Raw genomic sequence first — 14940 nt, forward strand, 5'->3', positions numbered from 1 at the left:
TTCATCCGCAACTCTAATCACAGCTTATGGTTCTGTGCTAGTCACAGACTCCGTCCTCGCTCCAACTCCAGCTGGATCCTGGCAGCGCTCATACGGTAGCCTCTCCTGGGCCTCAGGGAACAATTTAGGACCCTGGAGGATATAAAGTCACTTCCATCCCAACTGTGGGAAAGCCCTGAAAGGACTGGCCTTAGGAAGGATGTGTCCGTAATGATCCTGTCTAGCATCACCTAGGTACTACTGCCCTTAAATGAGTCTGTTGTGCTATATTTGAACAGATTGAGACCGTTTTAGAATAAAGGGGCTTCCTTGCAGTCAGACCCTCCATAAAGGCCTCGTGCAGTCATCTTTCCTAGTGTGTGCAGCATGACGGACTGGTTAGAATTTGACCTCCACCGAACATTCGCTGTGCAAAACAAGGTCCACCCAGAAACACAACTGCAAGAGATGCATGGGACCAAGCAAAATCAGCACTTGAGGAACAATTTATTTGAGTGGCCAGAGTGCTTTCAAACAATCAATTAAAGCTATTCCCATCTCACAGGGTGCTAACCTCCATTTAAGGCTGAAAACGAGGGCACCTTCTGTCAGCAATATGTAGCAGATTTAGTTGTACAGGCTGTGGTGAAGTCAATTCTAAACCTTTAGGACTGGCTGGGTAATATTGAGGGAGTCTGGACTATTAGAAATGTGCATCTTCTTTACAGTTAACTTGGTACTTATTAAATGGTTTTCTACAGCAAGGGTACAGCTATCTTTGAAAAATCTGTATCTCTGTAGTGTTTTCTAGCTACTTGACATTGACTCCAAGTTAAATCTTGGCTAAAAGCAATTACTGTCATATGATGAATTGAGGCAATTTATTTATTACTTGAGAAACATCCTAGGTGATGTCACTTAAAAGAATGATGGAATAATCTCTCTCAAGTACTCCATTATCAACCAGATCTGGTGAGGGAGGCACTGATCTGAGGCTGGGAAGAGGTAGTCGGCATTTTAAAAAATTAGTCACAGTAAGATCAAAGGAGGAGTATTGCAAATAAAGCAGAAAACAGCCGCCTAAACTTGAGCAAGCCTGACCTCCCTATGGAATTATATGAGATGCTTGGTGGCTAAATATCAAGAAAGGTATTATAGAAAAAGCCCAGGGATTAATAGTAAAACTAAATTCAATGTGTTAAGGAGTTGAGACAGTGGTTGATATACAAGGAAAATGAAAAGGATGAGAGAACTTAAGTTAAAAAGGTCAAGTTTAAATATCACCTGAACAAAGTCTGTATAATTTGGCCCATATAACAAGATTCACATGGCATGTTCATCAATCCTTTAGATATTAGGATATGATACGTTGGTGGGAGGGCATGGTGGGAGATAATCTTCAAGAAAGGTGAATATGAAATGGAACTGCATGGTACAGAAGGTGGCAAAGTCAGCAGGGACAGGTAGAAATACAAACATGTTTTTATCTGGCTGGTTGAGATAAGATTCTACATCTCCTCAGTAGTAGCTGGCTTCTTCCTTCCAGGGAAAAGATGAGCACACTTCTCTGTGAGCAGTCTCTCCCTCTGTTTACTAGAGAGACAGCAGAGTCATATAGCAGTTTAAAGAGAAGAAATTCTGTACCAGATCTTCACAGTCCACATCCCAGTTCTGCTGTCGCTACTGTTAGTTTGTCTCTTTGATCCTGCCTCTCCCCATCTCTGCAGTGAATATGATAGAACCTGCTTCATAGGGTTGTAGTAGGGATTGGAAGAAATAGGTAGGGAGTTTAAAATGGCAGCCTGCATTGTAGTGAAAGCCCTAACTATGCTAATTCTTCATTAATTATATTAGTGTTTTGCATAGGGGTCAGGTAGCTTGACCCTTCTAAAGCCATCTTCTGGAAAAATCCATTTTAACTCCAACTGTCGTAAAAGGCAGCCCCAATTTTCTCCATGTTGGTCTTGACTTTGCTGAAGTCAAGGCTCAGTGTTCAATACTCCCCCTGACTTACAAGTTCAGACACCTCTCAAAGGTGGCAAAAGTGGAGTGAGTGTTTGGCACAGCAGTTAAGGTGCCACTTGGGACACCTGTATCTCATAGCATTCAATCCCTAGTATCACTTTCAATTCCAGCTCCCTGTTGATCCACATTCTGGGAGGTAGGAGGTGATGGCTCGAGTAGTTAGGTACCTGCCACCCACATGGAGATGTTGAGTGAGCACTGAGCTTCCGACTTCCTCCTGGCCCAGCCTGGCCTGTTTGTGGATATTTGGAGAACAAATCAGCAGATGGAATTTCCCTCTCCCTCCCCCTATCTTTTTCACCCTCCTCTTCTTTTCCCCCCTCTCCCCCGTCCCACTCTCCCTCTCCCTCTCTCTAAAATAAAATGAAAATGAACAAATGATGTCTTAAGTGGTAAAGAGGCAAGTCTACCATCACCTGTTCATAGCAAACCCATGCTGGCCCTTGGCCCATGTGGTTTCTTCCATGTTTCTTGGTTACCCTACTCTACTGAGACATGCAGGTAACCCATGAAAATGGATTTTCTGGACCCCTAGGTCAACTGGCTTCTGGGTTTAGTCAATGGGAAAGATCAATAGGCAACCCTCTCTCTCTCAGCCTCAGATCCTTCTTTGGCATCCATGGTTCCAGTTCCTTCAGTATGTATGCTGGAGTTCTGTGCTCTGTGGGGTAACCCCTACCTCTGGGATCTGATAACCCCCACCACCTCTCTTTGTCTCTCCAGTCTGAGCTTTGCTTCCAGAAATTACTGTCTGGTGGATTACCTCATCATTATCTTCTGATCCCTGGGTACCGATTCTCCAGTAAATATGCTCCGTGTTTGAAGTGGTTTCCCCTCCCCTGATTGACTGCTGGCTGCTATCCCTGTGCTGCATTTCAGTGATTTTCCCTTCCTTTTAGAAGTTGTAAAGGAAAAAATTACAATTCATTCATCCAGTCCATGTGCTTTTTTCCCCATATCAACATCACAGTAGTGTAAAATATCTGTAATACACCTTTTTTGTTGTTACAAAAAAGTCAACAACAGCATTTGTTTCTCCCCAGGCCTCTCACTTCCCTCCTGTTCAGTCCTCAAAGACTGCCAAAGTAGTTCATGATCACAATTACAAATACTCTTATTGCCTTGGGATGCAATTTATGAAGTCTAGAGGCTTGAATCTAATGAAGGATCCAGATGCTCTTCCACCAGTTTCTTTCCTGTCTTGGATTTCAATTCCATTCCATCCTAAAAACAGACTACCATTCTGAGAATTCACTTCCCACCAAAGCAAGAAGGTATATGGTGCATACCGGACTTTAGCAGAACCAGGAAGTTGCCCAGCTTCCTCATCTCTTCCCAGATGTCTCTCATTTGGCAACACCCCCATAACCAGAGATGCTTAATGTTTAAAACCTTCACTGGCATAGACATAGCAGCTCAGAGTCAGGGTTTCAAAGGTTTCCTCCTCCAGATTCCAGATACATGTAAAGACAAAGGAATTCTTCAACAAAAGAAGTCACTAAGTAGACAGAGGTAAACTGCCAGCACAGGATTTTCCTTGGATAAGTGACAGTGGGGATAATATACCCTTGGATAGCTGAGAAGCCACTATGTGTTTTCAAGAGTGCAGCATTTAGGAGTTGGGTCCCAGGGAGCCAACTTCCTTTCTTTACCATCAACAATGATCACCAGCACAGGCTATACATCTACTGGGATTTACTAGGTTTTATCAGTTGCAATTACACGTTCTTTATCTGTGACTTCTATTTTTGCTCCATCTCTTTACAGGGAAAATTCTCTAAAGTAAAGCTACAGAATCAAGCCTGTTGCCAGTGAGAGTACTTTGAGAATGAACCATTAATCCCTTGTTGCCAAATTATGTTATTGCTGCCATTAAGTCATCCCGATGCAAGCCTGATACAGACCTTGCCTGTTTGAGGGCTGTTAAGTGTATAACTCTAGGGTCTCTGCTTACCTTTTTCCTAAGGGCTGGATGAACTCAGGCAGCAGGTTGCAAGGAGGCATCACCCCAGTCTCGGCACCCAGAGTTCAAAGACACATTAAACCCCATTCACCCTGGCACCAATTCCAAGGTCATGTCAGTTCCTCAGAGTTCTTCAAGCATTTTCACCTCCATTATTGCATTTGATTCTTAGAAAATCCCTGTGGGGCCGGCGCCGCGGCTCACTAGGCTAATCCTCCGCCTAGCGGCGCCGGCACACCGGGTTCTAGTCCTGGTCGGGGCGCCGGATTCTGTCCCAGTTACCCCTCTTCCAGGCCAGCTCTCTGCTGTGGCCAGGGAGTGCAGTGGAGGATGGCCCAGGTGCTTGGGCCCTGCACCCCATGGGAGACCAGGAAAAGCACCTGGCTCCTGGCTCCTGCCATCGGATCAGCGCGGTGCGCCGGCCGCGGTGGCCATTGGAGGGTGAACCAACGGCAAAGGAAGACCTTTCTCTCTGTCTCTCTCTCTCACTGTCCACTCTGCCTGTCAAAAAAAAAAAAAAAGAAAGAAAGAAAAAAGAAAATCCCTGTGAACTTGGCATTTCCTCCCTATTTTGCAAAAGAAAATAACAAATCACGGATTTGGTCAAAGTCATACAGCCAGTTAGCAATGGCATCTGGGCTCAAGCTCACGTGGTTCTGGTTCGAAACCGTTACTTTTGACCAGTCTCATAAAACCACAGCATCCCAAATGTGGTGCAAGAAGTTGCATGGTCCCTACTGCTTGACTGAGAATACACTAAGTTCCTGGACAGCTCCTTTCATTGTCACTGCCACACCGCCCTGCCTGTGTAACTTGGGAGGGGGACAGGCTAAGAATCCCATGTCTCTGAAGAAGATAAGAGAGAATCCCTTACACCAGGAGCATGTGTATTACTGGAATCAAAGGGAACCAAGTTGAGGTGGGGAAGGAATGTAAGCAGGCAAAGCAAGGTCATCATCCCGAATGTGATATGTTGTTGAGGGCTTAATTAAGTATCCAGGGTGCCAAATAAGCTGGAGCAGGTAGGGAGTCCAAGTGAAAAGGAGGATTCAAGGACAGGTATTGTGGCAAAGGGAGTTAAGGCACTGCTTGGGACACCTACATCTTCTGTCAAATGCTCCAGATGGAGTCCTGCCTCTGCTCTCCATCTAGTTTCCTACTAATGTGTATGGGAGGCAGCAGATGATGGCCCCAGGACTTGGGTCCCTGCCACACACCTAGGAGACCCAGATGAAGTTCCTGGATCCTTGTTTGGGCATTTCTCAGCCCGAGTAGTTATGGGCATTTGGAAAGTTAACCAGCAAATAAAAGATCTCAGTTTCTCTCCCACTCTTTCTCTCTCACTGTCCTTCTCTCTGTGTCACTGTGCCTTGCAAAAATAAATGAATATTTAAAATAGGAACCATGAAAGTTTTCATGCTCTCCCTACATCACGTTGTTGTATTGAAAGGATCTGGCCCTTGACCTAAGCTGGGCAGTTCTTCCACATTAAAACTTTATTTTCTTGGCCCCTAATCTACCTCCTGTACCTTCTATCCATTGATATCAGCTCTAAACTTTGAAATTAAAGGGACCAAGTCTATTTCATCTTCCACAATGGCCTGTTAGCTATTTGAGAGCAAGAATTGGGTCTCATCTGAATTTTCTCTTCTCTGGACTGAAAAATCCTGATTCTAACTGAGGCACCATCAAAATCAATGATCTCTGGACTTCAGTATGAACCTAAATCATGTAGAGACCTTGTTAAAATGCAACTGCTGATGCAGTAGTTCTGGGAAAAAGCTCAAGATTCTGCATTTTTAATAAGCTCCTAGGTAATGCTAATATTCTCATCATTACACCAGTTCTTGGTGAAGTGCTACACTGTTGGCCCATATTCACAACTGGACAAAGACTCACCAGAGTGACCAGTGCAGAGAAGAGCAGTGCTTGTCTTGTTGGGCCTCAGCAATGCTTAGGGGAAGTCAACTGGGGTGGTTGGTTGGTTGAATGGAATGAGCCAATGGAGAGACAAAACATGCAACTGGGCCCTATGGACAGAGCTAGTAGTGATGGAGGGGAGCAAGCTTCAAGGAGACCACGTTTCCATATGCAGAAGTAGAAAAGTAGCACACTGACACAGTGGCCTGGAGCTAGGAAGAGAGCAAATTCCTTTAAAGGGTATGCTGAAGTGAAAGTTGGATTTGCCAGGTCTCACAAGGGCATGCTCATGTTCTAGTATTTGCAGGCTGGTTGGACCAGTCAAGCACGGTTCCTCCTAATAACCTCACTGTGTCAAGTCTGTGGTTTTAGCTCGATGCCTGTTAGCTGAAGTCATTGAGTTGATAGCCTGTCTGCATCCCCTGGATGTTCCTCTGTGGTCCTCAAGTGCGTTCCATTGATGATACATGTCACTGTTGAAAGCACTTCTATTGAGGAACATATTGGAATTCGCTGAGAAGTGTTTTCCCATACTCATCTGAGATCTTCATTTTTCTTTGAGTATGGGTCTTGATTCTAGTGTAGAAATATCAGTCATCATTGTTGATCATCCCTCCTTGAAGCTTTCTCTTTTCTTGGCTCCAGGACACTGCACTCTCCTGTTTTCTTAGCAGTCTGGCTGCTCCTCCTATGCAGGGTTAGCTTCCTCTACCCACCCACTAAGTATTGAAACCCCTCAAGTCTGTGGTCTGGGTCTGCTTCCTGTGTCACTCTTTCTTCTTTCCAGTGGCGGCATCAACTCCTGTACTTCAGATCCCATCTATGTACCTGTGACTCACACATTTTTACCTGCAGCCCAAACTTCAGAGCTCCAGTCTTGCATTTTTAACCACCTGGAGTATCATTTAGGTTCAAATTGCCCCAAACACACATTTCTCTCGCTAAGGCTATTATGTTTCCATTGTTTCTGGAACCCATAAACAGTATTATCATCTACCCTGTAATCAAACTGAAGACTTACAGTCATCTTCAACAGTTCTTTCACCATTATTTTTGGGTGTTTACTTATCAAATCAAGAAATTTTATATCTGTTACATTTACTTCAGGTAATTATCTCTTTTATCAGATCTCTCTCCACTGCCATCACCTGAGTCTGAGCAACTATCATTTCCCACCTTGATGTCTGCAGTGATTTCAAAACCCATCTCCCCAGTCCACTGTGGTCCCACGTTAAAGCAGGAATGACCTGTTGGAAATACAGATCTGACCACATCATCCCTTCTTGAATACCACTTAAATGCTTGTGCTTTTTTGTCCCAGACAGCAAAAACTTTCATTTTGGCTTAGAGTGCCTTGTGAAGACTTGGTCCGTTGCCCTCTCCACCTTTTTGCAAAAGCTGTTCTCTTTGCCTCCTCATTCTCGTGATACCACATTTCTTGCATTTCTTGAATGCGGTGAGCTCCTTGCTCCATCACACAGCCTTTGCCAGGCTGCTTCCTCTGCTGCTCTCACGTGCATGCTCCTCCATGCTCGCTTTGTCTAGCTGCAGCCTTAGAGCTCACCCTACTGGCCACTTCCTCCCAGATATGATTCATTTCCCTGTTAGGCCCTTTCTAAGTGTCTTGCACCACTGTGTTCAAACTCCTAACACAGTCAGAAGTTTGCTATTGTTGATTCTTGCTTTATTAATTCTATCTCCCTAGTCCCAACTCCCACTGCTGTAAACATTTTAACATCAAGAACTGTGCGTGATTTTGCCCACCATTGCATCACCAAATGCCTGTGATTACTTACTGAGTGAACAAAGTGTGAGTCTCATCAGACCACACACTGGTGAGAGTGTTCAGAGAGTGAGGAAATTCTCCCTAGGGCCCTTTGCCTGTATACTCCTAACCTCTAAAACACAACCTTGTAGCAGGCACTAAGCAAATGCTGTGCCAGTAAGCAGATGCCCCAGAATCAACCCTTCCTGCAAACCCAAAGACGATTCTGTCAGTATTGAGGAAACTTTTCTCTGAGTAATCTGCAACCCACCCTTATGCTTGGTGCATATCTTATGCTTAGCTGTATCTCATGTCCTCCAAGTAGGAGATGGGTGCTACATCAGAGCTCCACAGACCAGCCCTGTTAACGTGGTATTTGGCTAACCCCCCCCCCCCAGGAATTTCTCCAGGCTGTAAATCAGCAGACCCTGTTCAGACAGCCCTAGGATTTGAAGAATTGGTCTTGCCTTTAGCTGGTGAAAGGAGTAAATAAAAGCCCCTCATCCGCTGGTCCTGTAGGAGGAAGACCTCTGACCCGGCAGCATAGTGGACGCTCAATGACAATATAAAAAATGATTGAAAGAATAAATGAAGTACACAGTTATGGCCTGCTCACCTTTAATCATTTCTTAATCATCTGAACAGTTCTGAGGAGGGAGGCCTGTGTTGGACACAAACATCAAAAAGATGAACAGGGCACACTCACTGTCCCTGGAGCCTGACTCTCACTAGGGAGACTTGGCTGAGTAAACTCAAGTTACAGCAAGTTGGGGAAGGTACTCAGAGAGGAATACTGGATACTCTTCAGCAAAAAGAAAGGGCTGCGTCCCTGGGCTGGAGCACTGTTCTTAAACCTTAGCAAGTTTGGAAAACCAGAGCTCTAGTGTGCGTTGGGTATTTGGATCCGTTCAACTCAAGTTTCAGCTGAGTTCTGTGAACCCATGACTGGAATCAAAGGAGAAAACTCACTTCGGTTCCATGAGAACAAATGTGGGTAAGCAGAGACATCACCCCTCAGCTAAACAACCACAGACGCTTAGGGAGGTCCTATTACCAGTCTAGTTCTGGGCTAACTTGGGAAAGCAAAGATAAATGAGGCATCATCTTGCCTCTGAGGAACTTGAAGACAACTGGAGGAGACAAGTGCGGAAAAAATAACATGGGTATTTTGTGCTTAGAGATACTGAGGGATATGTGCAGAATGCTATAAAGTGTAATCAGCGTTTATGGGGGAGAGAGTGGGGAGGGAGAGAGGAGGGGGAAGAGAGAGAGACAGATGGGTGACTCTCCCAGGGGCGTGGACGACCAGAAAGGTGTGTCAGCTGCCTTAAGATGGGCTGGAGCTGATGTGTCAGAAAAGCTGAGACGGGAAGGGAAAAGGGAAAGAGTGCTTAGGGCTTCCAGTGCTTCACACACTATGGCACCATTGGGGATAAGAAGAGCAGCAGAGGAAATGCGTGGAGGGTACTGCTCAGCTAGAGATCGCTCTCCAGAATGAGATGAGAAGTTGCCTCAACTCCCTGGCATGTAGCACAGAGGCTGGGCTTTCACATTCGTTGTCCATGTTCTTCTTCTGCTATGGCATAAGCAGAATGGTTGCTGAAAGAAAAGGGGATTAGAGAGACTATGAGACTGGAAAGTTGAAGTAGGGCTCCTGACCGTTAATGCCCAAACTTGATGTCAAAGCACCTGGGGAAGCCTGGCCTGAACCTTCATCAACCATGTCACCTTTAGCAGCTTCCTTTGGTTTTCTCATCTGTAAAAATAGGGAAATCAATATCTGCCTTTGGGAATGCTTGTTGGGAGGACTGACCAATCCAGACTCTTGAAGGCACCCAGCACAATGCTGAGAGTAGGTGATGTTGCTGGTTCCCTCCCTACTTTCCTCTACCCGGGAATGAGTCAATGAATAAGGACTTGGTAGAACTTGTAGCATTAGTATTTAATGCCAAAAATGGAGTTAATCAGTTGTAAGTATTTTCTAACTTCAAGCAATTTCCTTTAATAGTCTAAATTTTTACCTTACCATTTATAAAAGGAACAACACACTCTTTCTCCCTTTAAAAATCCAGTGCCTTCAGCTCTCTGCTGTGGCCTGGGAGTGCAGTGGAGGATGGCCCAAGTGCTTGGGCCCTGCACCCTATGGGAGAGCAGGAGGAAGTACCTGGCTCCTGCCTTTGGATCAGCGCAGTGCGCTGGCCACAGCACATCAGCGGCGGTGGCCATTGGAAGGTGAAACAACGGCAAAAGGAAGACCTTTCTCTCTCTCTCTCTCACTGTCCATTCTGCCTGTCAAAAGAAAAAAAAAGAAAGAAAAAAAAATCCAGTGCCCTAACCACTCACTTCTGCTGTTCACCTGAAAGAACAAAGTAGGGTTAGAAATAATTCCATGTACCCAAGAACTATACATGGTTGAAGCTAGAGGAAAAGGATGTTCCAACCCAGAAGTTATGTAACACTGGACAAGGCATTTAATTTCTCTGCATATCAGTTTCTTCATTTGCAAAAGAATCCAATAATAACCCTGACCTCACAAGAAATTAACCCTGAAAAGGGATTGAGTGGAGAAACGTGTAGAATGTTCTTAGAACAGTGCATTTAGTCATCCCTCATTACATGAAGCTGTTGTCATGGTCATTTGATGGTCACATTATGGGAGCCTTTTCAGCATCTTTCTCCTTCTCTTCCCATTCAAGGTGCCTCCACCCAGAATTCTAACACCGTGGAGCCAGAAAAGCAGGTGGACAACACTGTGAAGATGGCTGGTGTGATCGCTGGCCTCCTCATGTTCATCATCATTCTCCTAGGTGTGATGCTTACCATCAAGAGGAGGTGAGTCTCTGCCCTGCCCTGACCCCAGCTGACCCCAACACTGCTGTGTGACCAGGCCCTTGCTCCAGTGATTGCTGTCCAGCAGAGATCTTCTGATATGATCGTTGAGGTCCTGAAATACTTGGGCCAACTATGCCTCATTGCGTTGGTGGCTGAAAGGTGTGTGCTACCAGACTGGTGAGTGGCCCTGAGATGGCTACTTTTGTATGGGACCAAGGATCCCTATGACTGGACCTCTATGAAATGCTGTGGGATCCTGTGTACTGGGGAATGACTCTTCTTGGAGTTAACTGCTCTTTTGTGGTTGATCATATCATCAAGACCACCGAGCAAGCCCAGGAACGTGAGTCCAGAAATACCCTTGCAGAAAAGTGATGCTTCATCTTTCTCACATCCATCTGTTCCTGATTTCCATTGGTCAAGTAGTAGCATCCCAAGTTGTCTCTGCATAAGAGACAAAGTCACCAGTGAGGTGAGAGTCTCCAGGGACTCTCCCACCCCAGGCTCCTTCCTCCTCTGTGTCCTGCAAAATCTCCCCACTTGGGTTGTGGCTGTTCATCCCTTTTTGACAGGGTATCTCCCTGGGCACATCTGGCCAGCTTATGTGTTTTCTAATATTGTCTGTGTGTTTTTCAAATTTCGTTGCCCAAGACAGCAGAGGGTGGAGATTCCTCCTTTAGTCCCAAGATCACTATGCCAGCATCTTCTGTTTTAAGACATGTTCACAAAGTTTGAGGGTAACACAAGGGAATTACAGAGAGTAGAAGGAAATGAACAGGATGACTATCAGCTCTCACCATCCCTAGGGTGCATTCCTTATTCCTCTAAGTAGGGAGTCCCACTGACCAGCTCTCCTGAGGCCCTGCCTGCCACCAGGGAGCCACACCGACTTCTCATCTCTGTATATTCTCAGTTTTGTTTCCAGGGCTCCGGCCTTCCCACTCCCCAGTCTGCCAGAGCAAAGCAAGCATTTACCCACATTACAATAGTATGTGCTTCACATGCCCTACACTCTCTGAAAAGAACCTCCTACAACATTAAATAAACTAACTCCTGAACCTGAAGCTCTGGGCTTGGTTACACACAGAATTCAGGGCAGCCCCAGGAACAAGGGCTAGTGACTTGCTTCCATGGGTAGGATAATAAGCACACATGAAATTTGTTCCTCACCAGAGAAAGTATGCCAAAGAGACAGAGTGTGCCAAAAACTACTCCCAGCTTCTGCTGTAGAAGCTGCATAAATATTAATGCAGAAGACTGGAAAAAAACTGAAAAGCAGTGTGCCCATTTCCAGTCCTCCATGACTCCAAAATGCTGGGGTTCCTACTACACATGCAGTCAGATTTTTCTTGGCCTTGTAGCTGCTGGAAGGTCCCCCTGTGTCTATCCCATTGTTCTGTTTTGAATCAGCCAGAGTTCCTTCTGGCCAGGATATCTTATAATTGGGATCTTATCTTTTCTTAACAACTTTTGTCCAATAGGATCACTCCTTTTCTCAGGCTCCCAGAAGAATGACTTAAGAGTTAATGTTTTTATCCGGTCTCTGATTTAGGGGTTGGAAAGAGTAAGGGAAAGAGAAGGTATTATGTTAACACTGGGTAGGAGAGGCCCTGAAAGGATTAGCAACAGCACTATTCGTCATATCATCATTATCATTGATCAAGCATGGCATGTTCAATGTCTCATTGACTGGGAAGCTGCTGTTATCTGGGTGGCACATGAGTTTTAGTTTCTCTTGGGAGCAGTGGGCACATTGCACCTGTTAGACCGTTGACATGTTTCTTAGTGCCATAGATGTATTAGAAACAGGTGGGATTGTCCACCTGGAGAAGGTAACCAGTTTTAACCGCACTGAATACCTCTCTGATAGACCTGAAATTCTCTTATTCTTTCCCTGTGATTTGTAAGTCAGATATGCTCTTCCAATTTTGCTCTTTCTAAAGCCTGGCTTAACCCACGTCACCATCATCTGTGAGCTTGTGAAGAAATTTCACTTCCTTCTCGACAGCTATTTCTGAAACGTGTGATTTTGGGGGAGGGAGGGAAGGACTTCCTGTTTTCAGGGTGGGAGCAAGTACACAGTGAGTCTTTTGTGTGGTTTTAACCTCTTCTGAGGTCTTTCATCATCCCTCATATCCATAAAACCTGTTCACCCGATCCGACTAATAGGTGTTATGCAATCACTGTTCTGTGAAGAGACAAAATTCAGATATTGTGGCATTGAGGGGAGGAGGGGAGATGATGCTGATCACTGTTTACATATACAATATCTTTTAGAGAAAGCAAGACATTTTGCTGGCCTACTTGATAGGAAAAAATTACAGAGGAATGTAGGGAAGGAGAGGAGACGGGAAGAGAGGAAGGGAAAATGAGGAGGGGGAAATTAAACATTAGCTTTTGTTCTACTAATTTACAGTGTCTTCTAGCATAACGAGAGCCCCAAAGGACAGCGAAGGGCATGGGGAATGCCTTCATGCCTGTGCCCATCTTGTGACTTCAGACCTTAGATAAATATGGAGAAACTTCATGGGACAATTGAGTTTCTTACTAACTTCCTGCTGGCCAGATTGCTCTCTACAGCTACCTAGAAGCCAAAGATCCTAGAAGCAAACAGTAAGCAAATCGCCATAGCTCAGGATCCTAGTGTCAACATCTGTTCAGTTGCCACATGTACTTCCTGGATCTGGGTGCTCTCAGAGGTCAAACACCTGCTGTGCTCACTCCCCTGGTGAGCTTACCTGGTTCTCCTCCTTGCCCTTCATCTTCCATACACTGGTTCATGCCACAGATGGCCACAACAATCAGGGCTGAGCCAGGCCAAAGCCAGGAGCAAGAACTTCTTCCAGGACTCCCATGTGGGAAGCAGGGTGCAAGGACTTGGGCCATCTTCCACTGCTTTTCCCAAGCCATTAGCAGGGAGCTGGATTGGAAGCAGAGCAGCTGGGACGTGAACTGATGCCCATATGGGATGCCAGTGTCACAGGTGGTAGCTTTACCCAGTATGCCAGCGCTGTGCAGCAGGATTCTTTAGCACCCAGGACTGATCTAGATCTCTCCACCCCTTCTTACTTTTTAAAGAAAATCTGGGCAACTTTTAAGGATATATTTTTCAAATCAGTACCACAAATAGATCTAACCACACCCATCTCATCCCCTCCTAGCTCTTCCTCATACAGGTCTTAACATTCTGTCAACCATGACTGACTTTGCTGTCCAAACAGTAACTTTTCTAATAATGTATTTAGGGTGTCTTAAGTTTGAAACATGAGCATGTATTCTGAGATACGGATGCATCTCTTGTTAAGCATCGATTCTCTCTCATTTGCAACTATCCTCCAATAGCTCCCAATATAATGGATGCAGGCATCTTGTGGGAAAAACTGTGTCTTTTCTCCACTGTCAATCCATAACAATCAGCATGGAGGACTTCCATAATTCCAAAATGTGTGGGAATTTTTCCCCACCAGCAACCATGGGGTCAGTTCTACACCTTGATTGCTAATCCCATTCAATTCTGACACACTCTACCTGGAACTAGCATCATATCCCACCCACCCCCCTTTTCATAGAGTGATTTATTAACTGACTTGAGTGAAAGGAAGGGGGGGAGGGAGGGAGGGAGAGAGAGAAGGAGAGAGAGAGAGGTGCAGAGGTCTTCTACCCACTAATTTACTCCCCAAATACCCACAACAGCTGGTAGTGTACCAGACACAAACCAGGAGATCCACATCTTCCACATGGGAGACAGGAAGCCAAATACTTGGACTGTCAACCTCTATCTTTCCAGGTACATTAGCAAGAAGCTGTATTAGAAGTCAAAGAGCTGAGATTCTAAGTGGTGGCTTAACCAGCAGCGCCTCAGTGCCTGCATCTACCACCCCACCCCCCCATTTTAGATATTAGTCACAAGCTCCCAGCTGTTTCACCTGTGCCAGAATTCCTACAGCCCCCTCCTTGGTTCAATTAGTTTGCTAAAGTGGCTCACACTCGGGGAAACACTTCATTACATCTACTGGTTTACTAAAAAGAGTATTACAAAGGATATAGATGACGACATGGTTAGGGCTGGGTGTGGGGGATTGGGCATTGAGCTTCCATGCCTCCTCCAGAAACCTCCACATGGTCAGCTCTCTAAAAGCTCCCCAAATACTGTCAGTTTTGGATTTATGGAGACTTCACTGCATAGGTATGATTGCTAATATACTGAGAAACTCACCAAGGCATTCTAGATTCTTCAGCAATCTTTCCTCAAAAGTTTGGAACAGGACCTCTCTGGACTGAGGAGGGTCTTGTATCCTACTGTCTGAATTTCTGTGGTCTGCCTTGGAGTGTGGAACTTGTAAGCCAAGAGCCATGGACAAAAACCATACCTTCTGGGAATGAGAAAAACTGGGTCCAAAGTTTTGCAGTCCTGTTTATTGGCTGTTAACCTTGGAAAAGCAACTTAATGAATCTC

The 14940-nt window shown here is 45.3% G+C and overlaps 1 protein-coding gene across 12 annotated transcripts in view; it reads left to right on the forward strand.

Moving 5' to 3' along the window:
- The window catches only part of PTPRT (protein tyrosine phosphatase receptor type T), a 1128555-nt gene that overhangs the window by 948749 nt on the left and 164866 nt on the right, over positions 1–14940 (forward strand). For all 12 annotated transcript variants that reach the window (XM_070051826.1, XM_051846098.2, XM_070051827.1 and 9 more), the window contains one exon: positions 10349–10484. In XM_070051826.1, coding sequence (XP_069907927.1) covers positions 10349–10484 — 136 coding nt within the window. The remainder of the gene's footprint in view (positions 1–10348; positions 10485–14940) is intronic.

Source organism: Oryctolagus cuniculus, chromosome 11, assembly GCF_964237555.1.
Source record: "Oryctolagus cuniculus chromosome 11, mOryCun1.1, whole genome shotgun sequence".
Taxonomy (NCBI): domain Eukaryota; kingdom Metazoa; phylum Chordata; class Mammalia; order Lagomorpha; family Leporidae; genus Oryctolagus; species Oryctolagus cuniculus.